The sequence below is a fragment of the Notolabrus celidotus genome, chromosome 20 (genome assembly GCF_009762535.1).
Source record: "Notolabrus celidotus isolate fNotCel1 chromosome 20, fNotCel1.pri, whole genome shotgun sequence".
In the NCBI taxonomy this organism is placed as follows: domain Eukaryota; kingdom Metazoa; phylum Chordata; class Actinopteri; order Labriformes; family Labridae; genus Notolabrus; species Notolabrus celidotus.
In genome coordinates this window covers 3,603,395-3,627,058 of record NC_048291.1, presented here as the reverse complement: position 1 = coordinate 3,627,058, position 23,664 = coordinate 3,603,395, and the positions used below count along the sequence as shown (strand labels likewise).

Genomic DNA, 23,664 nt, shown 5'->3' with positions numbered 1-23,664 from the left:
CCTAACTTTTCTATAGACAGACTAACACAGGGGTTCCCAAAGTGGGGGTCGCCATGCACTAACTGTGCAACTGGTGTTTCATTTGATTCTGATTTTAATTTTAAACCACATGTTTGTTTTATCACCAAAACAGCCTTTTATCATTTAAAGAACATTTCTAGAGTGAGGCCGTTTCTCTTTTCTCTCTCTGAGCAACAAAGAGAGACTAATGCACGCTTTTATAACCAGCAGGCTGGACTACTGCAATGCTCTCCTCTCTGGTCTTCCAAAGAACACAATTAACAAACTGCAGTTAATACAAAATGCAGCAGCTAGAGTTTTAACGAGGACCAGAAGGAGAGCACACATTACGCCTATTTTAAAATCTTTACATTGGCTGCCTGTTGCTTTTCGTATTGATTTTTAAAATTATTTTACTAGTTTTTAAGGCGCTGCATGGCCTTGCACCAGACTACATCTCAGAGATGCTTTTAGTATATAAACCAGGTAGGTCTCTCAGATCCTCCGGCTCCTCTCTTTTAGCTGTTCCTAAGAGCAGAACTAAAACATTTGGTGACGCTGCTTTCAGTCACGACACTCCCAAACTATGGAACAGCCTGCCGGAGGATCTGAGAGGAGCTGATGGAGATATTGAGACTTTTAAACGTAAACTAAAAACGTATTTATTCAGTCTGGCTTTTATGTAGGGTTTAACAATTTTATTACCTACCTTTTACTATAATATTGATTTAAATGTTGCTTTATTATTTTAGTAATTTGAACTGTTATCTTATTCTATTTTTATGTATTTATTCATTCATTAATTTATTTAATTTTATTTATCTACTCAGTTTTATTGATATTTTTCAGCCTTAGTTTTATTTTTCAACTCTTATCCTTACCTTTTAAATCTATTTATTTTAACTATTTTTTATTTCTTAATTTTGATGCTTTAACTTATTTTAATTACACATATTTTATTTTGGTGTGCATTGGTCTCTATTTTATTTTATTTTTATGTTGTTCTTATTTTTAATTTGTATTTTTATTAGTTTTATTATTATCATTATCTTCCACTAATATGTCTTGCCATTGTTTCATTTCTGCTTCTTTCTTGTTTTGAATCGCTGTAAAGCACTTTGGGTTGCATTTTATTTGTATGAAAGGTGCTATATAAATAAAGCTTGATTGATTGATTGATAACTGGAGGTTGCAAGATGGATTTTTGTTTTGTATTTTAAGTAAACTAAAATGTTGTTTATTGCTGTAAAAGTATTTTTAAAAAAGTAATTCAAATTTAAAACAAAACCTTGCAAATACATGATTTTCATTAGTTTTCTGCCTTTCTTTGTTGTTAGATGACTCCTAGGGTTAAGGTTAGAGTTAGGGTTAGTTAACCCTTAATTAACAACATCAGCACAGGAAACAGCCATAAATAAATGTAAGTTTCTCCTGAAGTTAGAAACACAATTATTGTTTAGAGCATTTATTTGTTTTGCTTTTAGTCTAAAAAAATCTAAATAACTAGAAATATCCACAAGAGTCATTTGCATACATTTTTAGACTTTGCTACTCAAGAGACATTTTATGATTTATCAGCACTTGAAATTATTTTAATTTTATACAATCTCTTCACATTCATTGGTAGAATTATTTGGATATATTTGATGAGGCAAAAAATTTAAAAAATAATACAAATGAGGAAGTAACTGTTGAGGATGATATAATAAACATTTTTTGGTATGTAAGGAATAATAAAGAGGAATTGTTAAAAAAAGAAAAGTAAAAATGTTGAGATTGAAATATTTTTTATTTCTGAATGAAATGTTTGCTTTGTTATAAAATAACAATTACTTGCACAATGTTGCCTATAAGGTATAAGTTATGTTAAAGGGTAGGCAGGATAAGCCTTGCCTCCAGCCTACACCTGTTTTGGTCAGCAGCATGTGATTGGCTAAAATATATGTGGATGTGTATGCATGAATGTACTTGTGTATGTATGCATGTGCAGATAGATATGTGTGTGTATGTATATGCTGGACTCTATATATATTTTCTTGATCCATGATTGTTTTGGTTTTTGCATTTATTTGTAATTTTCACATGGCTTCTATGTTGTGGAAGGACGTGTTTGTTGTTGATGCAGACCAAAATAAACCTAATCAAAAAAAAAAGTTACAAACTTTCTGCAGACCAGATAAATTAAGTTTAAAGGTATATTTAAATCACTTTGAGGGACAGTGGGGATCACAAATCTTTTGCACCTATATTTTGGGGGTCACGGTCCAAATAGTTTGGGAACCCCTGGACTAACAGCAGGAATGATTATCTTTTAAAAGTGGAAGAGTTACCAAGAGTTTTTTTTATTTTATTTTGTTTTATTTTATCTTATTTTGTTTTATTTTATAGTATTTTATTTTGTTTTATTTTGTTTTAATTTATCTTATTTTGTTTTATTTTGTTTTATTTTATCTTATTTTGTTTTATTTTAGTTTGTTTTAATTTATCTTATTTTATTTTGTTATATTTTGTTTTATTTTATCTTATTTTGTTTTATTTTAGTTTGTTTTAATTTATCTTATTTTGTTTTATTTTATTTTGTTTTATTTTATCTTATTTTATTTTGTTTTATTTTATTTTATCTTATTTTGTTTTATTTTATTTTGTTTTATTTTGTTTTATTTTATCTCATCTTATTTTGTTTTATTTTATTGTATTTTATTTTGTTTTATTTTATTTTATTTTATGTTATGTTATTTTAATTTATTTATTTATGTATCTATTTATTTAATTCAGTTTAATTCTATTTTTTTTTTTTTTTTTTTTTTTATCTATTTTTGTATTTGTTCATTATAATTTTTTGTTGCAATTGTTTATTTGTTTGTTTAAGAATTTTTCATTCTCTCCTGTGTTTTCTGCTTTGTGCATTTAAAAAAATTCTGTAAATTTATGAATGTTGCAAAAAGATGAAAAAAGCAATACAATTGTAAATCATGAAAAAAAAAAAAAAAAAAGCTAAACTTTCAAAATAAAAGTTGCACATTCTTTTTTTGCCATCACATTTCAGTGGCGATCTAAAATGAGCAAACAAAGGCTGTAACACAGACGGGTGCAACCTACTGATCACTTCCTTTGACCCAGTAAGATGAATCACAGACTGGCCGAGTTGGTAAAAACAAGCATGCTCTATGCTGCAAACACATCCTTGTTCTTCTTTGCATTGGAGTCTTCTAACACAACACGACTGACTTCATGTCACGCTGGATGTTTCATAAAATGTTCAGATATCTCTGGAGACTCAAAGTTTTCAAGCAGAGGACTCTTTCACGATAGATTTTGTTGCACAAGTCGTCTAAAAATAACACACTGTGTGCAAGAATGAGTTATTAATATATAAAGACACATGACAAACTCTTTTAAGTTTCCTCCTCCTCTGACAGCACGGTGCCCTGCGTGTTTTAATGTGTGTATCAAAAGGACAAAGAGACACCATTGCAGACAGTCTGTCCTCCAGGTCTCCTCTCACCTTAGGACTGTCCCCTCCAGAGGCGTCTTTGTCGTTCTCGGGCTGAGAGTTGTCGTTCATGAGCTGCAGCTCTGCAGAGCTGACCATACGACCGCCCATCCTGTAGCCTGAGGAGCCGGCACCCCGCGGGCTGGAGGGGCATGAGTTAGCAGCGCTGCAAGGGAGAGACGACAAGACAGTCAGCTGCTGGAGGAACTCAGTGTGACAGATTATTTAACTACATCAAGAGTTGTTGATTTGGGAAAAGAGAATTCTTCCCATTATTCCAACAGTAGAACAATTGACTTAGAAATGTGCATTTTGACAGTGGACTTCCACCAGGTCTGGGTCCAGTCCATCTCTGATCCCACCGGTTGTGTTTGCAGAATGCAGCACGGAGCAGGACCGCCGGACAGATGGAGTCATGTGACCGAGGTTTTCCTGCAGCAATCACTGAATCAAGGATTCTCCTCCTCCTCCTCCTCTCCTCATCCATGTTGTCTTTCTGGTCCTCTGAAAACCTCTGACCTGTTGACTCCAGGCCTGGCTCCACTCATCATGACTTTGGTTTGTTGTTGTAGTTAAGTGAAATACAATCAGGTGATAACACAGAGTGTTTTATTCTGAAAATTAACAGGATGTTGTCATTTGGTTTTGCCTCCTGACTTCCTGTCCCGCTCCATCTGCTCTGTGGAGATTGATGCGTCGTGCTCTGGCATTCAGCAACAATAGAAGTCTTTCTACTCTGATCTGTTGTGCTAAGACCTGCTGGATTGAGACGCAGCCGGAATGCAACAGAGAGGATCCAGTGGAAGTTAACACATTGAGTAGAATAGAATAGAAACCTATCAGATCTGGTGCCGTGACGGATCAGAGATCTGGTGGAATTTGGCCGTGAGCGTATACAGAGAAAAGACAGGAGACAAGGCTTCCTGGATCTCTGCTGGTCCCTCCTCTGCACCCCGTCTTTATGAAACTCTACAGACTTGAAAGAACTGGTGTTTGTAGACCTGTGATAGTAATAGTTTGTGTCGTGTTTTGGCTCCATGAGACCTGTTGGTGTGACAGACAGCGGAGCAGAGACACACACCGCTCCTGTGCAGCTGTATGAGCGTATCTGCTTTGATTGTTTGAGAGTGGCAACACTCACTAAACACTAAAACAATCAGATAATAAAGTATTTTTTCCTGTTCCACTGCTTTGTTTTCAGTGGTACTCGCTCTCTTCACTTCCTCTCAGTGCCATGCAACCACCGCTGCTCTCGCGCTTTCTTGTGGCAGCTTGTGGTTGAAAACACTGGCGCCCTCTGATACGACAGAAGTTGGGGTAATATCTATGAAACTGTACCCAGCTTGGTGTTTCCAGAAGTTGCACAGTTCTGTCTCAGGCTTGGTTCATCTGCAGTCGGTGCTGCAATGCCTCACTTCTGGCCTACATCTATGCTAATATCTCTCCCTCCCTGGATATACTGCAATCTTTAGGAGCTAAATTCAGGCTTCAAGCATCCACACGTTCAGACCTTAATTAACTTTAATCATCCATCTAAAAAGGAGTGAACGAGCAAGGTATGGGGAGGCTGAATGTAAAGGATTATTTCTATATCAAATGTCTGTTTTCAGCACTCTGGAGATGTTTGTAGAGTAAATAAAGAGGCAGCAGATCATGATTCACACACCTGCTTCACCTGCTGTCATTATTTCCCCTCGTTTATTTGCCCACACTAAAACACGGTTCATCAAATGACCTCAACATGTAGGACAGAGGTTGTTGGTCTGGAGCCATCTGTCTGAGATCAGAGGTTGAGAGGATCGGAGTGTCTGAGATGGAGGGAGTCCCTCACTGAGCCCTGCACTCTCTGAATAAGCCTAAGCTGATCACCACACAGGGGCCATGACAAGGTCGGGTGACAGCTGAAGGTCATCTCGGGCTGGGAAGGGGGGCTGACTTTTTTTTCTACGGAGGGCTGAGCCAACAGGACATTGTAGCTGGTATCTGAGAATCTACTATTAAGACAGAGCAGAAAATAAGACCCATAACAACCCTTAACTCCCCACATCAGCCACGAAAAGTTCCTGGTTTTGTACCAGACAGGCTCATCTGCTGTTCTTAAAGGCAGTTCTAGTTCCACTGGAACTTTACCCCTGAACTATGTGCGTTTCGACCGGATGAACTAGGGTCTAAATTTAGTTCAGGGGTAGATAATCTCCCCCCTGAAAAGCCCCTAGTACTTTTCAAAGGTCCCAGGACTTTTGGGGAGGCGGGGCCTGCAATGCTGAACGTGTCTGATTGGTAGATTAACCTGCAGTGTTTTTATTCCTCCCTCCGTCCACAATAACATCACACACATCTGTGATTCACTTGATTTCTCTTTCTTTCATTAGTTTTTATTTGTTCTATCTTTTTTGTATGTGTGTGTACTTTTCAAAAGAAGAAGCTGTGATTCTCTTGATTTAGCAGCTTGTAACAGTAGTCTTTTCTCAGCCCACCGTTTCTCCTCCCGGTGTTACAGTTTTAAAAGTGACCCTGTAAACTGGAGACCTTCAGCTGAACGTGTCAGTGTTTGTGGAGTTTACACAGCTGTTGAAACACAGAGGGAGTTTTAAGATTCAATATCCTCATCAGATATTTAATGATCGTCTAAAGACGTTTATGAGGGATGCATCCGGCTGAGAGTCTCCAGTTAACAGGGTCACTGTTTAAACCAAAACACCGGCCGATCTCTGCCACGGCGTTTTGAGTTCAAAAGGATTTTAAAGCCGTGTTGAAACGTCTTTGCTACTCGCGCTTATCTCCTCTCACGTGTTGATTCAGTGAATTAATCTGTGGTGAAATATAGCACCATCTAAAACAGAGCCAGCTGAGTCTCTTCATGCTAACAGGCTAACTGTTGTGATGCCTGCCTGTCCGTCTTCTTCTGTGGTGTCATCTGTGATGTGTGTATACTTTTCAAAAGAAGAAGCTGTGATTCTCTTGATTTAGCAGCTTGTAACAGTAGTCTTCTCTCAGCCCACCGTGAATGCGTCTCTCCCGGTGTTCCAGTTTTAAAAGTGACCCTGTCAACTGGAACACCTTCAGCTGAACGTGTCAGTGTTTGTGGAGTTTACACAGCTGTTGAAACACAGAGGGAGTTTTAAGATTAAATATCCTCATCAGATATTTAATGATCGTCTAAAGACGTTTATGAGGGATGCATCCGGCTGAGAGTCTCCAGTTAACAGGGTCGCTGTTTAAACCAAAACACCACGGCTTTTTGAGTTCAAAGGATTTTAAAGCCGTGTTGAAACGTCTTTGCTACTCGCGCTTATCTCCTCTCACGTGTTGATTCAGTGAATCCATCTGTGATGAAATATAGCACCATCTAAAACAGCGCCAGCTGAGTCTCTTCATGCTAACAGGCTAACTGTTGTGTTGCTCATAATGATACCTGCCTGTCCGTCTTCTTCTATGGTGTCATCTGTGATTAATTGCATTCGTCTTTGTTTTACTGCCCTCTACTGGTCTGGTGGTGTAGTGCATTTACTTTTTTCCCCTCCATACGTCACTGGCCTGATTTGCACAATCTACCCGGGACTTCAGCCTGCGGTTGAAATGCAGACAACAATGGGGGCACAGGAACCTTTTAGTGCCAAGGAAAGTAGTTCTGGGGGCTAAAAGACCCCAGAACTCTTGGTGGAAATGCACCTTTAGTGTCTGACAACATTACAAGACACCTGTATAAAATAAGTAAGATGGACTTTTATAACTAGAATCAGCTGATACATCCAACCAGACTCCATTGACAGAAACAGTCATTTTACCTTTAATCACACCGGAGTTGTCGCGCCACTGCTGACTCAATCGCTTTGTTTGTTTGTATAATTGTGCGACTTTGGTGTTCTAAAGGGTCGGTACGAATCCAACACATAACTGTGCAACACAAACAAACAAACAAACCTATCAAAGCTGAGGTAGCAGAAGGAGCTCCCATGCTCTTGGATGCAAAATTACTATTTTTATAAATGTGGTCTGGCAGCTTTGAGCAAGCGATACAGCGGCTGTTTATGACATCCAAGGTATAATCTACCGCTGACAGAGATCCTTTATGTGATGTTGTCTTACATCTAGATATCAACCTGAGCCTAAAACAAGAACTTTGAGTGGATGGACTTTGATTGTGCTCTTTGATCCCTGCAGGGATTATCTTGCAGCCACTTAAGTCGGTTCCTCTGCTGCAGTGTGAAGCAATCTACTAGGGCAACTGCACAACGTTTTAGACATAGTAGTCTTTTAAACTCAAACATACACTATATTACCAAAAGTATTCGCTCACCCATCCAAATGATCAGAATCAGGTGTCCTAATCACTTGGCCTGGTCACAGGTGTATAAAATCAAGCACCTAGGCATGCAGACTGTTTTTACAAACATGTGTGAAAGAATGGGTCGCTCTCAGGAGCTCAGTGAATTCCAGCGTGGAGCTGTCATAGGATGCCACCTGTGCAACAAATCCAGTCGTGAAATTTCCTCGCTCCTAAATATTCCACAGTCAACTGTCAGCTTTATTATAAGAAAATGGAAGAGTTTGGGAACAACAGCAACTCAGCCACGAAGTGGTAGGCCATGTAAACTTACGGAGAGGGGTCAGCGGATGCTGAGGCGCATAGTGCAAAGAGGTCGCCGACTTTCTGCACAGTCAGTTGCTACAGAGCTCCAAACTTCATGTGGCCTTCAGATTAGCCCAAGTACAGTACGCAGAGAGCTTCATGGAATGGGTTTCCATGGCCGAGCAGCTGCATCCAAGCCATACATCACCAAGTGCAATGCAAAGCATCGGCTGCAGTGGTGTAAAGCACGCCGCCACTGGACCATAGAGCAGTGGAGACGTGTTCTCTGGAGTGATGAATCACGCTTTTCCATCTGGCAATCTGATGGACGAGTCTGGGTTTGGAGGTTGCCAGGAGAACGGTACATTTCGGACTGCATTGTGCCAAGTGTGAAATTTGGTGGAGGAGGAATTATGGTGTGGGGTTGTTTTTCAGGAGCTGGGCTTGGCCCCTTAGTTCCAGTGAAAGGAACTTTGAATGCCTCAGGATACCAAACCATGCTCCCAACCTTGTGGGAACAGTTTGGAGCGGGCCCCTTCCTCTTCCAACATGACTGTGCACCAGTGCACACAGCAAGGTCCATAAAGACATGGATGACAGAGTCTGGTGTGGATGAACTTGACTGGCCTGCACAGAGTCCTGACCTGAACCAGATAGAACACCTTTGGGATGAATTAGAGCGGAGACTGAGAGCCAGGCCTTCTCGACCAACATCAGTGTGTGACCTCACCAATGCGCTTTTGGAAGAATGGTCAAAAATTCCTATAAACACACTCCTCAACCTTGTGGACAGCCTTCCCAGAAGAGTTGAAGCTGTAATAGCTGCAAAAGGTGGACCGACATCATATTGAACCCTATGGGTTGGGAATGGGATGGCACTTAAGTTCATATGTGAGTCAAGGCAGGTGAGCGAATACTTTTGGTAATATAGTGTATGTGAAAGAAGGTGAAGATACTGGGATCATACTTGACCTAAAACTTTGATCTGATCACTTCTATGGATGAATCTGTAAGTTTGAACAACACACGCCGCTAAATATGCGTCTTGTGGTTGAGTTTCATGGAGAGGGAACAGAGAGGGAACAGAGAGTTCTCTGCGGTGCTGCGTACCTGATGGTGCCAGTGGGCGATGGCAGCGGGCTCATGAGGTGAGCGATGTTGTCTGGAATGTTGATGGTCAGCGGGGAGATCTGTGGCTGGACTGGTTTCACTGGGGACTCTGGAGCTTCACGCTTCGCCTTCTTCCCGCTGGACAGGGCCGTGAACGTGATCTTGATATTTGTGCTCGGGAACCTGAATGTGCACCTGCCAAAAAAAAAAACAAGAACAACAAACAGAGGATTTTAAAAAAAAAAGGTGTGAATCAAATCAGTGAGGACTTTTGAGAACCTCGGCTTTTGAGGATTTGCTGATTCTCTGTAAATACCCCGGAGAGGGAACATGTAAGTTAATTAAATTTGAATACTGATGCACAATCCTCCTCCAAACACCAGCAGGAAAAAAAAAACAACTGGGGGATTTATCTGATAATTCTGTGTTACATGCTGCAGACGACTGAAGCAGAGGCTGGAGCTGCTCTGGTGTGGCTGTGTTTGGAGGAGACGGGGGTCTCAGTGGAGGATCGGCCTAAATCAAGCAGAGCAGGAAATATTAAAACAGGTTTGTGAGGAATTAAAAAAACATGCCTGTGTAGGAACTGGTGCTGATTCATGATTTGGTTTGTGTGATATTCTGGGGGTGATTTCATATCATGTGCAATAACGTGAGAAGGTTGATGATCAGTGTTAGAGCCATAGAGTACTTTGAGTGTATGTGCCTTTAATTGTCATGTAACTGGTGCTGCTAAATGGGAGCAACTGAGCATGTGCGGTGCAGTGTGTGCTTTAATCTGAGCAGGACAAAGAGCTACATATTAGTTTGTCGCTTTTCAGGAAATATAAGTTTATAGTGATTAGAGAAGTGATTTTAATTTGTTGATATTATTTAATAAATTCTCAGTTTGTTTAATTTTGTACACCCTCCCTTTCATTTTTGAGTAAACCTGTTTTAGAGAATAATAATAACTTTATTTATATAGCTCCTTTAAAAACAAAGTATGGTTCCAATATTGAGTAAACCTTTTGAGAGAGAGGGAGGAGAAATTTTAATAATGCAAAACAGAATACAATGCAAGGATACAAAAGAAGAATACACAGCAATTAAAGAGAATGAAGTGGTGTGACAATAGACCAATAAAGCATTGTTTAAGAGGATTTTCAAAGATAAATAAATACAATAAATAAATAAAAATGGATAAGTAAATAAAAGCATTTAAAAAGGACAATAAAAGAGGTTTTCAGAATGAGGACAAATAAGATGATCACATTGGAAAAATTAGAAAAAGTGGAAATGATAAATTAGGAATATTAAAAAAAATGAAACAAATAGAAAATCATATTTTAAATAATTAATTAGTTGGATTAAAACTAAAAAGTAATAATAAAATAGAAGTACAAACAGGTAGAAGGATGAAGTCACATAAAAGCATGTCTGTAAAAAAGGGTTTTAAGAAGAGATTTAAAAGAGCTCCTAAACTGTGGAATGATCTTCCTTTAGCCGTCAGACCAGCCCACCTCACTGTCCACTTTTAAAACTCGTCTTAAAACACATTTTTATTCCCTGGCTTTCGACTCAGCATGAGACCCTGCTCTTGTTTTAGTGCCTTTTTATTTTTATTTTTTATTTTCTATTGTTTAACTTTATTTTATCTTATTCTTCTTATTGATTTTATGATTTTATTGTTTGTTTTTATCCATTATGTTTCTGTACAGCACTTTGTGTTGCAGCTGCTGTTGTTCCCAAAGTGCTTTATAAATAAAGTTGAGTTGAGTTGAGTTGAGAGGTCACTGACCTCAGGGAGGTCGTTCCAAAGACAAGGGTCTCTCATGGAGAAAGCTCGATCCACTTTGCATTTGAGCCTTTGACTTTGGAGAGACCAAAACTGCCCCACCTGAGGGTCTAAGGCCAGGAGATGGCTCGTAATCTGTTAGCATTCCAGCAATGTAGTTTGGGGCGAGACCAAGCGGCAACCTCCGGTCTCAAACTATGACGCCCATGTGGAAGTGTTATAAACTGCAATACATTGAGAATCCTCTAGAGGCTGGCTTCAGAAACACAGGAAACCACAGAGACATGAATGGGAAAAAGACTATCTTTGCAGCATTAATGAACATGTTTAAGGCATGGTTCAAAAAAAGGCTTGGCACTACGTAGCTAATCTCTCTATCCTCACACACTGTACTTGGGGTGAATTTGTTTCTAACGTGCAATTCAGAAGATATTAAGATTACGAGTTTTCGCTCATGAATGGAGTGACTCCCAGTTGGGAACACATAGCTATTGGCTAGGAGGCTCAAACTCCGCCCCTTTACGTCACACTCTGCCTGGTTGAGTTCCACATTTCCAATATGGCTGCCGCCGTCGATTGGCTTCCAAACAGCTCTCAGGAACAGATGGGTGACATCACGGATACTACGTCCATATTTTATACAGTCTATGGTTTTAAGAAGAGATTTTAAAGATGTCACTGACTCTGCGTGCCTTATCTCCTCAGGGAGGTCGTTCCAAAGTCAAGGGTCTCTCATGGAGAAAGCTCGATCCCCTTTGCATTTGAGCCTTTGACTTTGGAGAGACCAAAACTGCCCCACCTGAGGGTCTAAGGCCAGGAGATGGCTCGTAATCTGTTAGCATTCCAGCAATGTAGTTTGGGGCGAGACCAAGCGGCAACCTCGGGTTTCAAACTATGAAGCCCATGTGGAAGTGTTATAAACTGCAATACATTAAGAATCCTCTTGAGGTTGGCTGCAGAAACACAGGAAACCACATAGACATGAATGGGAAAAAGACGATCTTTGCAGCATTAATAAACATGTTTACAGCCTGGTTCAAAAACAACTTGACCCTACGTAGCTAATCTCTCCATCCTCACACACTGTACTTGGGGTGAATTTGTTTCTAACGTGCAATTCAGAAGATATTAAGATTTCGAGTTTTCGCCCAAATAAGGACATGACTTATTAGCTATTAGCTAGGAGGCTCAAACTCCGCCCCTTTAAGTCACACTCTGCCTGGTTGAGTTCTGCATTTCCAATATGGCTGCCGCCGTCGATTGGCTTCAAAACAGCTCTCAGGAACAGATGGGTGACGTCACGGATACCACGTCCATTAATTTGTTACTTTATAAATAAAGTTGAGTAGAGAGGTCACTGACTCTGCGTGCCTTGTCTCCTAAGGGAGGTCGTTCCAAAGTCATGGGTCTCTCATGGAGAAAGCTTGATCCACTTTGCATTTGAGCCTTTGACTTTGGAGAGACCAAAACTGCCCCACCTGAGGGTCTAAGGCCAGGAGATGGCTCGTAATCTGTTAGCATTCCAGCAATGTAGTTTTGGGCGAGACCCAGGCACATACTGCAGAAATGGCCAAGAAGGTTTTTTTTCTTAAAGTTGCCACTACAATCTGTGAAGCAGAGTCGACTAAAGGGGGGAAATATCCTGTTAGCATCCTCAGTCACATCCCTGGAACATGTCTTAACCATCAACAACTTATACTAGTATTGATATACGTGTAGCTGTCAGATAACAGCTCAATACTTAGTGAAGACACCAAGAAGGAACCAAGCACATGACTTCTGCATCATGAAGTAGGATGACTGTGTTTGTGTTTGAATGAACCTGACATTTAAATACTGATAATCTGAAAAGGTGTTATGAATACCTCTTAGATCTAATGAAGCAGGACTACAGCAGCCAACACACTCAGGAATGTGAGGTCGATGCCAACATGGAGCTGCAGGGCAGATCCCTTTTAATAAATGAACTACTTTTGATTTAGTAAAAACAAACTCAGCCCTGGTTCTGTTTTCATTCCAGCCCGATGATGATGACATGATTGGAAAGTCTCAGACTGATAACTCTGAAAAAGAGCGACCTCCTCTAAATCCCCGGGTCAGGATCAGACAGTCTGACACGTTTCATCGAGTTAAAGAGCGCCAGGAGCAGAACCGCTTCCCCGACACCTACATTTCAGATTAGCTCTGGCGCTCGCAGGAGGAGACAGAAACACTTCCGGGAGGTGAACCGCCGAGGGGAGGGGGAGACGGTTTCACTCCGCACGTGGATCTTTTGAGCGCCCTCACAGGAAGGGGACAGACTTTTTCTTTCTGGATGTGTCTGAGCGATAAAGATCTTAAAATAACACCAGAGAAGAAAAAGAGTGTGTGTGTGGGACTGACAGAGTGGGGACGTGATATCTAAATATATCCATAAATGATGAAATATCTGAAGCAGTCCTGGTCTTTGAAGTCCTTCCTGTGTGTCACCGTGCTGTCAGCGAGCGCCGCTGTATGTGTGCATAAAACTACGACCTGCAACACAGACGAGCCCGGCAGCATCAGACACTGGAGCTGATTATGGAGAGGAAGGGTGGAGTGTTTACTGGATGCAGGCGGTGATGAAAAAAAAAGTTCACGACCTGTCACTGCGGTTTCACACTGCAGGAAAAATTTGACTCTACTTCCTCCTTCATTACCTTATTCTTTCATGTAGAAGTGGAAGTCATTACTGCTGACTTCAGAGACACAATAGCCTTTTAAAAGATATTTCAAAAGCATCAGAAATTAAAGGTGACATATTATGCTCTTTTTCATCAATATATATTGGTCTAAGAGGTCCCCAAAACATGTCTTCGAAGTTTATGCTCATAAAAACACTTTGAAATCAGATTCTGGTCTGCCTGTAAACCCTCTTTTTCAGCCCTGCTCAGAACAGGCTGTTTTCTGTGTCTGTGCCTTTAAATGAGAATGAGCTCTCTGACCACGCCCCCTCAGGAAGTGGATGTGGCCTCGGCTCTGCAGCGCGTTGATCTAATGTTTACATGTTGGCTGCTCACAGACCCGCGTTACTTCAACCCTCTGAATCTGATCCAGGATCTGATCCTGACAGAGAGGCGCCTGCAGCAGGACCTTTCTGAACCATTGGTCACAGATTTAGTGTTTCTTGTTGTTTTATTTGTCAGTATGCCGACGTGTGTCTTGGTACACAGCTACGAACATGTAGCTATGTAGCTATGCTAACTAGCGCTAGCACTTTTCCATGAAAAAAAATAAAAATCATCCACTAGATCTTCAAATCTGCAGACGTGGGGAGTAAAACCGACCTCTGTGTTTCTTAAGACAGCCTACAACTAGCATGCCTCCCTCCTAAGCTCCTTGTTAGCACACGTGTGCAGGGAATGAAAAACAGAGGAGGGGTTGAGTTGTATTTTATACAGTCTATGGGCTGAACAAGCTCCGAGCTCTGACTTCCTGTTACAGACCGGATGGCGTTGTGACGTATGAAAAACACTGAAAACTGAAACGGCTGGTTTCACACACATTTACAGAAAGGTGGAGAAATCAGAACAGGGGCAGAATGGATTCTTTTCATTTTCAGGGGGTTTGTAGACAGGGACACATATTTCAGGTAGAGAACCATTAAAAAGTCCATTTTGCATGATATGTCACCTTTAACAAAATATTCTAATTAGATCAGAGTAAGATATATTAAATTGACAGTTCAGATGCAAAGTTTTCACTTCATTTTCTTTGTTGAGGGCAAATTTTAAGTCCGACCATAGACTGTATGAATATGGACGTAGTATCCGTGACGTCACCCATCTGTTTCTGAAGCGCTGTTTTGAGGCCAACCTTCGGCGGCAGCCATATTGGAAATACTGGACGCAACAAAACTTCTATCAAGCTACTGTGATGTAAAGAGGCGGGCTTTGAGCCTCCTAGCCAACAGGGAATCGAACAGGCAACCCCTGGGACGAGGACTGTAGGCTCTGTACATGGGGCGCTTAGACCACAAGGCCACCAGCGCCCCAAATCAATATCTTCTTCTTTTTTAAAGTTACATGTTTTTGGACTTTTTGCCTTTATTTTGTTAGGACAGCTGAAGAGAGACAGGAAGTGTGGGGAGTAGAGAGTGGGGGAAGACATGCAGGAGATGGTCCACCGGCTGGGAATTGAACAGGCGACCCCTGCGACGAGGACTGTAGCCTCTGTACATGGGGCGCTTAGACCGCTAGGCCACCAGCGCCCCGAATCAATGTCTTGTTTTTTTTAAAGTTACATGTTTTTGGACTTCTTGCCTTTATTTTGTTAGGACAGCTGAAGAGAGACAGGAAGTGTGGGGAGTAGAGAGCGGGGGAAGACATGCAGGAGATGGTCGACCGGCAGGGAATTGAACCGGCGACCCCTGCGACGAGGACTGTAGCCTCTGTACATGGGGCGCTTAGACCGCTAGGCCACCAGCGCCCCGAATCAATATCTTCTAATTAAAATAAAACTACTTTTTTTTTTTTTTACACCATCCTAAGTAAATGTAAGCTGTAATAATTCCCCCTTCTTTTATCATTGTTATTATGCTCATGGGTAATTACTTCCTGGATGTTGAATTATTACATGGTCAGTCTATACTTGTTTTAAATAACATGTAAAATGCAAAAAGATGAGCAGATTGGAGGCTACTTGAGAAAGTATGATGAAATGAGGAAAAAGGTTTTAGGTGAAGTAAGGTTTTCTTTTTTTAAAGTTTGAGATAAATGTGTTTAAAAATCCTCAAATGTGGTCCTGTCTTTTCAAAATCTACTGAAGTTTAGAAGATTTATGAAAAAATGAGGACACCTTTGTTAATGTTCACCCCACTATCACACAAAAGCCCACTTGACTTCATGTTTTAGAGTTGCATTTAGGTTATAATAGCTTAATTACCCTACTCAAAGCCTCTTTATAAACCCCCCTTTTTTTCTCCCTCCTGTACAAACAATAAGGCCTGAACTCTACAAAACACAAAACAGTTGTTGCTTCACTGCAAGCATGGCAACAAACAAAGCTCATTCAACTGAGAGAACTCTCACTTGATCATCACCCCCGCCCGCCCTGTGAGAAACAGAACGTAAACAAAAGAGGATGGCAAGACAGGAAGAGAAGTTGGAGAGAATTTGCAGGGTGTGGGAGAGGGAGAGGGAGAGGGAGAGGGGGGAGGGAAAGCTGCTCCTTTCTGCTGGGTCTGTTTACATCACCAAAGAGGAATCCCTGGAATACAAGCGAGCCATCCCCTAGGCCGCAGCCCTGCGAGTTCCCTCATGCTGTCAATCTTTGGCTCGTTTAAGAGTCCTCTATGGCGCGTGCGGATTACAGTGAAGCATGTGTGTGGTGTCTTACTTATGGACGTGCATGTGGTAAAGACCTCTGCTGATTAAAAAGCTCTTTATGGGCTGCTGACCCGATCGATAAATGAACCTGAAACCGCTCCTGCCCTTGCTCCGGTGGAATCACACGCAGCGGTTGTGAGTAATGTGGCAGATACATGTTAGAAAAACAAGCTGCAGAAAATATCCATGTGCAAGAGGAAAAGTTAGTGGTGCAGAACTTGCATCAAGTCAAAACATGTTTTTCCTTGTGCACTTTCGAAGTGAGGGATTGCACAATAGCAGAAAGCAGAGCTGGGAGTGTGGCCTGAGTTGGCAGAGGCAGACTGATACGTTTGTCTTTGCTACAAATGACTTGAGTGAGAAAACTGCAGAGACTTTCTGATGGGCTTAAATCACAAATCAAACTAGGTGGTCAAAATGCAAACAGAGATTCAATCCCCATATGCTTTTGTTGTTGTTGTTGTTTTTATTTTCATGTATTTTCATTGTAGATTTATGTGACAATAACTTCACTAAACTGATTCATTTTTAGACATTTCAGAACATAGTAACTGAGTTTTATTTCACCATACTGTATTTATTTATACAATTATTTATTATCTAGTTCAAATTTGAGTCACTTTTTGTTGATTTAATTTTATTTAAATGTATTATTTATTTATTTTAAGTACAGCATCTTTTTTTATTTTAGAAATATATTTTATTTATGTATTAATTTTAAGTATAGCATCTTATTTCCTTTTAATGGTTTAATATTTTAGTGTTTCAATTTCCTAGAAATATATTTTATTTATTCATTTATTTTAAGTATAGCATCTTATTTTATTTTAAAGGTTTAATATTTTAGTGTTTTATTTTCTTAGCAATATATTCAATTTTATTTATTTATTTATTTTGAGTACGGCATCTTATTTCCTTTTAATGGTTTAATATTTGTGTTTCATTTTCTTAGAAATATATTTTATTTCATTTAATTTATTCATTAAAATTTAAGTATAGCATCTTATTTTATTTTAAAGGTTTAATATTTGTGTTTCATTTTCTTAGAAATATATTTAATTTAATTTATGTATTAATGTTAAGTATAGCATCTTATTTTATTTTAAAGGTTTAATATTTTAGTGTTTCAATTTCCTAGAAATATATTTAATTTAATTTATGTATTAATTTTAATTATAGCATCTTATTTCCTTTTAATGATTTAATATTTTAGTGTTTCGTTTTTCTTAGAAATATATATTCCATTTTATTTATGTATTCATTTTAAGTGTAGCATCCTATTTTATTTTAAAGGTTTAATATTTTAGTGCTTTATTATCTTAGAAATATATTTTATTTAATTGTATTTATTCATTTATTTTGAGTATAGCATCTTATTTTATTTTAAAGGTTTAATATTTTAGTGTTTCAATTTCCTAGAAATATATTTAATTTAATTTATGTATTAATGTTAATTATAGCATCTTATTTCCTTTTAATTGTTTAATATTTTAGTGCTTTATTATCTTAGAAATATATTTTATTTTATTTTATTTATTCCTTAAAATTTAAGTATAGCATCTTATTTTATTTTAATGGTTTAATATTTGTGTTTCATTTTCTTAGAAATATGTTTTATTTTGGTGAGTTTCATTTCCTGTGTTGGGTTTTTACATCTTGTGTTTCCTCTTTAAGATGAGAGCATTTCCTCAGTTGGTTCAGCAAATTTTTATAAATTTTTAATTTATTAATTTTTATTTTCAGTGTTATTATTATTGTTACATATATTGTGTTCTTAACCTTAGGATTGTGGGGTGGTTTTGGAGTCTGGGTTGGGAATAGGATTGGGGGGTCTTTTTATTTTAATTATATTATATCTTTCTTTTTTGAATTTATTCTATTATTAGTTGTTTTTATGTACAGCACTTTGTGTTACAATGTCATTGTATGAAAAGCGCTTTATGAATAAAGTCTGATTGATTGATAGTACAAAGTTTGAACTACAGTCTGCTGTAGGGAAACTGAGCACATGCATCCTTCATGATATAGAGAGAAAAGAAGCAAATCTTATGAACATCTGAGGAGCTGAAACAACCACTTTTTCTTCCTGTTAAATATATGACTTCATTTGCAATATTTTTTTATATGACCTCAATCAATGCAGAGATTGATTATTCAGATTAGCTCCACAGTAAATGTTGATCTTTCAAGTGAAACCCTGCAAAGGCATTTCATTTGCAAAAATGTGAAAACTGTAAACCATGTAAATTTTGGCTTTTTTTAAAAAAAAGAAAAGTTAATAAAATAACTGCCTGGAAGTTTTTCAATGTTAAAAATACTAATCTGAAAAAACTGCAGATATTTTAGTGTTTCAGTCAAATATGTTTTTTTTGCCAGAGATTCTATCCCAAGAGTCTAGTTTTAAATGTTACTTTTGTAACTGAAATGTCAGATTTATTTTTGTGAAAGGCTAATTTATTGGTTACTTCTATAAATTAACTTTTTTATTATGAAAACAGCTTAAAACATCAAATCACTCATTTCCCCTATGACCACTCTAAACAACAGACCACAATCATTACATTTCATGTCCAGTACATTAAAAGAGAAGTAGCAAATATTAATATTTGAGATGCAAAAAAATGCAAATATCAGATTTTTTTTGGTTAATTAAAGTGGTTGGTAAAAATGTAAACAAGCTTTTGTCTGCTTTGAAGTTTTACTTTTGTTTCTGAAATGTCAGATTTATTCTTCTGAAAAGGAAATTTGTTGATTACTTCTATAAATGAACTGTTTTTGTTTTTTATGTATGAAAACAGCTTTAAAAAAAAAATCAGTTTTTTTTTCCTCCATGTGACCACTTTAAACAACAGACCAAAACCATTACATTGAATGTCTACTACATAAAAAGAGAAGTAGCAAATATTAATATTTCCTTCTCTGCCTCTCTGTATTTTTCATAGCTATATGCTTATTTTCTTATAGTTAATACTTTACTCTACTGTAGTCTTATTTCTTCTCAGGCATCTGGAGGACAGCTCCTATTGTATTTTATTGTTACACCATACAATGACAATAAAGATATCCATCTATTTAAGATGCAAAACATGCAAATATGTGATTTTTGTTTCATTAGATAGATAATTATATTTCTATATATTTTAAAAAATTCAAACAGATTTTTTTTCTTTACATTACATAAATTAAAAATGTATGAAAATGTTAAAATATGATGAATTGGGAGTATAATTGGTTGCTTAATTTACCTTGATATTTTGACACAACACATCTGATTTATTTATCATATCTTAATCTGTAATATATATATTTCTATACTTAATCAGATAGCTTATTATCCAGTTACACACACACTGCAGATTCCTGTGTTTGTTTACCAACATTTCATTTTAAACAATAGACACGTGGAAGCACTCAACAAAGCTCACACATGCTGGAAGCTACACTACTCTTTCCATTTTCAAACAAATATTGAGCAGAAATTCTTGCATAATTCTTGGATTTAATATATTGTATATATATTTATATATTGTAGTAGTGGTGAGAAAAACATTGGCGTGTTTGAATGGAGGCCAAAGGTCCCTGAGGCTGTGCTGTGAGAGCCTGCAGGGCGGGGACCTACTGGTTTGTTTACGTTTAGGGGTCGAGAGGAGCTCCATTCACAACTCCACACCAGCTCCAGAGAGCTAGCTTAAAGCTAACATGTCTGCATGCACAACAATACGCGTTAGTAGTTGTGCATTTTCTGACTTCAGTGTGTCTAATTCATGAAAAAAAAAAATACCACGAATCAATATCAACAAAAACACCCACGCAGCTAAGGGCTAACACGCTGAGTCGAGATGTGTAGCATACTATAGAGGCAGTGTGGCATGCGGCTAAAACGCTAAGCTAACCACAGGATAGAATGTGGGGCTAATTCAACCTTTTTGCTAGCAAAAAAAATGTCAACAAAGAAGCTGGTCTTTGCGACAGGGTGCAGGATTCTCGCCAACACGCTACACACGTGGTCCTCTGAAGCCTGCTGGCCCAACATGAAGCCAATGTTATTAACTTTAGCCGCTCGGTGTTCCGTCGAAAGGTGCTACCTATCGAAAACGGCAACAAAGCGGCTTTTCGCAAATCTGCACATGCGCAGAGCCAAAACATAGGGCTTACAAGCCACTACAGTACAGTAAAACATTAAATTGTCTTATAATGCTTGCCTTCATTGTGTCTTATGACTTTTGACATAGAGATACTTTAATTGTTTACACTTTCTCTAATGCAGGATGTACTAATGCATTGAAACTAGCTAGCATGCAGTGTAAACAAAGGTTGCATGAACACACATGATGTTGTAGTCTTCTCTTTCAAGCATTATTTCATTGTTCCAACCAAAATCAGTTAATTTAGCAACTTCTTTTTTATTTTTGTATGTAATTATCTATTTTATTTTTATTGTTTTTATTAATATTGCTGCATATATATTATTATTTTGTAGCCTGTACACATTTGTCATGCCTATTTGTTATTATTTTGTGTTTATAGTTGATGCTATTATTATTATTATTACATTTATATTTGTATGCATTTGTACAAGATTGAGCACAATGTACCAAAGACAAATTCCTTGTATGTTCAAGCATACCTGGCCAATAAAGCTAAAGCTGATTCTGATATATTGTGTTCTTAACCATAGGATTGTGGGGTGGGATTTATTCTATTTTAAGGTTGCTTTCATGGACAGCACTTTGGGTTACAATGTCATTGTATGAAAAGCTCTTTATAAATAAAGTCTGATTGATATACAGTGATTCTGTTCTGGGAGTGATATCAGCCTTTAAGATGGGGTCTACATATTTTAATTATGGTATAACAAAACATATAGGTTGATGTTTATACTGTTTAAACTCCATTATTTTTTCTATTTTTATATAGCTTTATAATTTATCCTATTGCACATTTTATTTTATTATAAATACTTTACTTTAGACTATTTCTCCATACAAATATCACTGTTACACCCTAACAATGACAATACAGATATCTCACCTTATCATTTCCGCCTCATTCTTGCAGCACACTAACATTAATTTATAATACAAAATATATAAATGTCTCAAAACATCAAAATAATGATATCCTTGTGTGATCTGCACGACTGGAAATGGAAACCCCACAGGGTAGCACTTTTCAAACAAGTAGCCAAACTCAGCAGAACACCGGCTAACCATCGCTAGCATCCACATGTTCACTTACATTCGTGGGAGCTGCAGAGGAGGGGCGCCCCGTCTGAGGAACACTCCGTCTACAAACACCCCGTTTTTACCCAGACACCTCAGGTAGAAGTCCCCGCTGCCGGTGCCGTCGTCGCTGACGGTGAAAATCTCCAGGTGCCTCCGTGAGATGAAGCTGGAGTGCCCCATGCTCACGTCCACGGAGCCCTGAGAGGAGTTCCGGCCGATGGTCACCGAGCGCTTCTTCATCATGTATTCGAATTCACGGCCCTCGAGCCGGGCAACCGGCCCAGACGATCCGCTCACCACGGCCATGCTCGGGTGTAAGTCTCCAAACGATGAATACAAGGAGAGGGGGGTGGTGGGGTGGGGGTAAAACACCAGTGTATAAGACGCCCGAGTGGTGGCCTAACAGAGGCGTGAAATAATCAAAATGTACAAGAGGGGCATCAAATTCAAAACAGGAATTTAGAGGGGAACATGCGAGGCCAGCAGCAGGGACAGCGGCTCCGACCCACCGCCGAGAGAAAGGGGAGCAGAGAGATCCAACCAAAGCAAGCAGGAGGCGGATATCACGTGACTGACAGCGCGCTCAGCCAATCACAGCGAGGGAAGCCAATGCAGGTCTGCTACAGCAACCAATCAGAGGTGAGAATTAATCCGAGGACACTTTCAAGGTCGGTTGGAGAGCAGCAATGCACGCATATGGTGCCTGGTGAGAAGTAAAACAGGGGGTTTTACACCACACAGGAAAAAAGGGAGTGGATCAACCGGTTTACACGTGCAATCTCACACTGAAACCACTCCACGGATAGATGATTAAATCCCACCCATCATGCGTGGATATAACTCACTAGATTTGATTTAAAATGAAGAATAAACCGAATACTGAAGAGAATTGTGCAGGATTGTGCTTCTTTTTGCTGCAGCGTAAATCCACATTACATGCACTGCTTCCTCTTCCACTACAGAATCCATGCCTGGTTTTACGCCCTGCCTTCTTTGCAGCATCTTTTTTACTTTGCAATGATGAGGTTAGCTTTCTTCTTTTTTTTTTTTAATGATCCTCGTTTACAGTGTGTGATCAGTGCAAACAGATTCACAGTGCACGAGAGACACACAGGACCTGCTCCACGTGAGGCTGCAGAGGCTGCAGGGTTTTGTAGACCCGAGCTCTCCTTTCCTGCAGGTCTTATTATTACCACCAAGGTGACTGACCCTGCCATCTGTAAGCCACTTGTTTGTAAACACTGAGGGACTGTCTATGCGGAAGTTGTGTGTGTGGGCGCGTGCGTGAGCGCGTGGAACCAGCCAAGGCCACTAATAGACATTAACACCTCTAACAGGGTGTAAAGTACTGATCAGACGTTAATGGTGTCAGTGAACGCATCATTGAGGTTAAACCAAAGCTTGTCTACATCAATAAGGATTTTACTACAGCTAAAACATTCTGCCTAGAGATTCAAATGTCCACAATTATAAATATGCAAATAAATAACATGCTGGTAAATCATGTGCATGATGAAATATTGTACAATATTATGAAAAATGTTGTAGAAATTTACAAGACACAGTTAAAATTGTCAATCAGTGACGAATAGAAAATTGAGAAGCAATGCATGCGTTAAAGTACATCATTTTTAGGGTAATATAATGCAAAACATTTGGAGTCCCATCCAAGCTGCAACCTCCGGTTTAAAAATATGAGTCCAATACGGAAGTGTTTAAAACTGCAGTTCATCAAGGATCCACTAGAGGCTGGCACTGGAACTACCAGAAACCACATACACACCAATTCAAAGAAGCTGATCTTTACAGCAGAACTAAACATGTTTACAGCCTGGTACAAAAGACAAGGGTAGTCTGGATAGCTCATTTCTTGATCGGCACACACCGTACAGGGGTGTGAATTTATTTCTAACGCAGCAATTTCAAACATATTGAGATTACAAGTCTTCCAATGAGAGGCACAGCTGACTTGATTGACAGGTGGGAACACTGTAGCTGTTAGCTAGGAGGCTCAAAGCCCGCCTCTTTACCTCACACTCGCTCGACAGCACCAATATGGCTGCCGCCGATGATTGGCCTCAAAGCAGCGCTTCAGAAACAGATGGCCGACGTCACGGATACTATGTCCATTATTTATACAG

General features: G+C 39.0%; 1 protein-coding gene across 2 annotated transcripts in view; it reads right to left on the bottom strand.

Annotated features, from left to right (window-relative positions):
• Nucleotides 1–22,096, bottom strand: part of LOC117832794 (forkhead box protein K2-like) — a 29,345-nt gene extending 7,249 nt beyond the window's left edge. Inside the window, exons 1-3 of one of the 2 annotated variants that reach the window (XM_034712070.1) lie at nucleotides 21,537–22,096; nucleotides 9,177–9,371; nucleotides 3,506–3,659 (exon numbers count right to left, since the gene is read on the bottom strand). In XM_034712070.1, coding sequence (XP_034567961.1) covers nucleotides 3,506–3,659; nucleotides 9,177–9,371; nucleotides 21,537–21,829 — 642 coding nt within the window. In that variant the 5' untranslated portion in view covers nucleotides 21,830–22,096. The remainder of the gene's footprint in view (nucleotides 1–3,505; nucleotides 3,660–9,176; nucleotides 9,372–21,536) is intronic. The other variant, XM_034712071.1, reaches the window with a different exon arrangement.
• Nucleotides 22,097–23,664: the final 1,568 nt, after the last annotated feature.